The 2,536-nt window shown below is 37.6% G+C and overlaps 1 protein-coding gene across 2 annotated transcripts in view; it reads left to right on the top strand.

Moving 5' to 3' along the window:
• Positions 1-2,536, top strand: part of LOC107719717 (telomeric repeat-binding factor 2-interacting protein 1-like) — a 6,176-nt gene extending 3,640 nt beyond the window's left edge. For both annotated transcript variants that reach the window (XM_016527203.1, XM_016527204.1), the window contains exon 4: positions 1,879-2,536. In XM_016527203.1, coding sequence (XP_016382689.1) covers positions 1,879-2,463 — 585 coding nt within the window. In that variant the 3' untranslated portion in view covers positions 2,464-2,536. The remainder of the gene's footprint in view (positions 1-1,878) is intronic.

The raw sequence follows: 2,536 nt of genomic DNA, 5'->3' as shown, positions 1-2,536 counted from the left end.
GTGTAAAAAGACAGTATAAGTCATTATAATCCGTAATTATGTCCCCATTGGATGCAACAAATGCCTCGTTTATAATGAGTTTTAATGTTTTTGCCTCATCGCTCCGGCCTGACGGCATCACAGTATGGTAGGGGCGTAACATTTCTGTCACACGCTTGAGGTGTTCGGCCAATCACAACGCACTGGATAGCTGGCCAATCACAGCACACCTTGCTTTTCAGACCGATGAGCTTTGTAAAAATCGATGAGTAAAAATCGATGCAGTCCAAATTTTACAGTAATTTAGGAATTTAATTTGTGTGTGTTTATATTTATATATACTTTTTAAAATGCTATATATGTAACACATAAATATTGTGGTTCATGAAAAAAGTATTATTTTTTGAAAGCAATTATTAAGATGTAATTTATAATTAATAATAATAATAATTTATGCATTTAGCAGACGCTTTTATCCAAAGTGACTTAGTGAAAGTGATTCAGGCTATACATTTTTTTTACCAGTATGTGTGTTCCCTGGGAATTGAACCCACGACCTTTTGCGCTGCTAACGCAATGCTCTACCACTGAGCCACAGGAACACGATGTTGTATGAACAAGCTGTGTATTTAGAAAATAGAAATATGTATATAATTTTTAATCTGACAGTTGCACCACATGACATCTTTAGAGTTTAGAGGACTAAAACGTTTCTTGAAAATAGTATGAAAGTTTTTCAAAATCATATGAAACTTGAATACATTTTTAAGATCTTCACATGTTTTTAGCTTGATGTTAGTGTTCCATTTTATGGACTTTCTTAAATTTCATTGACCCATTTGTTTTTAACTTAACTCTTTATTCGTTTTATAACTTAATCCTCCAAAATACATTTGTAAATGGATAGTTTTCCAGCATTTCAGCTTAGAAAACCGCATGGTAAACAGTCATTATAATCTGTAATTATGTCTCCACTGGATGCAACAAATGCCTCGTTTATAATGAGTTTTAATGTTTTTGCCTCATCGCTCCGGCCTGACGGCATCACAGTATGGTAGGGGCGTAACATTTCTGTCACACGCTTGAGGTGTTCGGCCAATCACAACGCACTGGATAGCTGGCCAATCACAGCACACCTTGCTTTTCAGACCGATGAGCTTTGTAAAAATCGATGAGTAAAAATCGATGCAGTCCAAATTTTACAGTAATTTAGGAATTTAATTTGTGTGTGTTTATATTTATATATACTTTTTAAAATGCTATATATGTAACACATAAATATTGTGGTTCATGAAAAAAGTATTATTTTTTGAAAGCAATTATTAAGATGTAATTTATAATTAATAATAATAATAATTTATGCATTTAGCAGACGCTTTTATCCAAAGTGACTTAGTGAAAGTGATTCAGGCTATACATTTTTTTTACCAGTATGTGTGTTCCCTGGGAATTGAACCCACGACCTTTTGCGCTGCTAACGCAATGCTCTACCACTGAGCCACAGGAACACGATGTTGTATGAACAAGCTGTGTATTTAGAAAATAGAAATATGTATATAATTTTTAATCTGACAGTTGCACCACATGACATCTTTAGAGTTTAGAGGACTAAAACGTTTCTTGAAAATAGTATGAAAGTTTTTCAAAATCATATGAAACTTGAATACATTTTTAAGATCTTCACATGTTTTTAGCTTGATGTTAGTGTTCCATTTTATGGACTTTCTTAAATTTCATTGACCCATTTGTTTTTAACTTAACTCTTTATTCGTTTTATAACTTAATCCTCCAAAATACATTTGTAAATGGATAGTTTTCCAGCATTTCAGCTTAGAAAACCGCTGCCTTAGTTAAAAAGTCTCCAAGACGCACTTCACTGACTTGAATGTGTTTCCACAGATGGATGAAAGTGAAGAAGGCGAAGATCCATTTGAAGCACCAATCGCCAAGCCGTCAGATGCACAAGAAAGTTCGGCATCGCCTGCAACATTAACTAGGGAACCAGAAACTCAATCTGAGCTTAACCAAAACGGCCTACAGGAAGCACCAGAAGCTCTTTGTCCCTCACCGTCACCCGAGGAAGAGCGTCCAGGTCCTAGATCCACAGCTGTCCCTGCATCTTCATCCCACGTCTTCATCCTCGACTCCGAGTCACAGGACAAACACGACAGCCAAACGAGAGGAACTCCAGAGGAAACTCCCTCCAAACACTTGGTAGAACATGTCGAGAACTTGATGACAAAGACCAAGAAAGATCTGGTCGAGGTGACCAAGGCACTGTGGAAAGCCAGTGGTGACTTAGCAAGAGCCCAGGCGTATCTGCAAGACGGCTACGACCATGAGATTCACGGGCCTGTCTGGACCCATCTGGACGATGAGATCCTCCTGTTGGCTGATCCGTATGAACTCGAGCAGCTTCAATCGAAATACGGAGAGGAAGAAGTGACCAGGAGAAGAGACTTCCTCACGGCTGGCATTAACTGAGAGGATTTGTTTGGTTCAATGGGTGCTTTCTGAAACCAGCAGCTCAACTAGACACAACTAGTTACTGTTTTCA

Source organism: Sinocyclocheilus rhinocerous, unplaced genomic scaffold, assembly GCF_001515625.1.
Source record: "Sinocyclocheilus rhinocerous isolate Xijiao unplaced genomic scaffold, SAMN03320098_v1.1 scaffold331, whole genome shotgun sequence".
NCBI lineage: Eukaryota > Metazoa > Chordata > Actinopteri > Cypriniformes > Cyprinidae > Sinocyclocheilus > Sinocyclocheilus rhinocerous.
The sequence above is the reverse complement of the archived record's forward strand: the minus strand, read 5'-3'. Positions and strand labels throughout refer to the sequence as shown.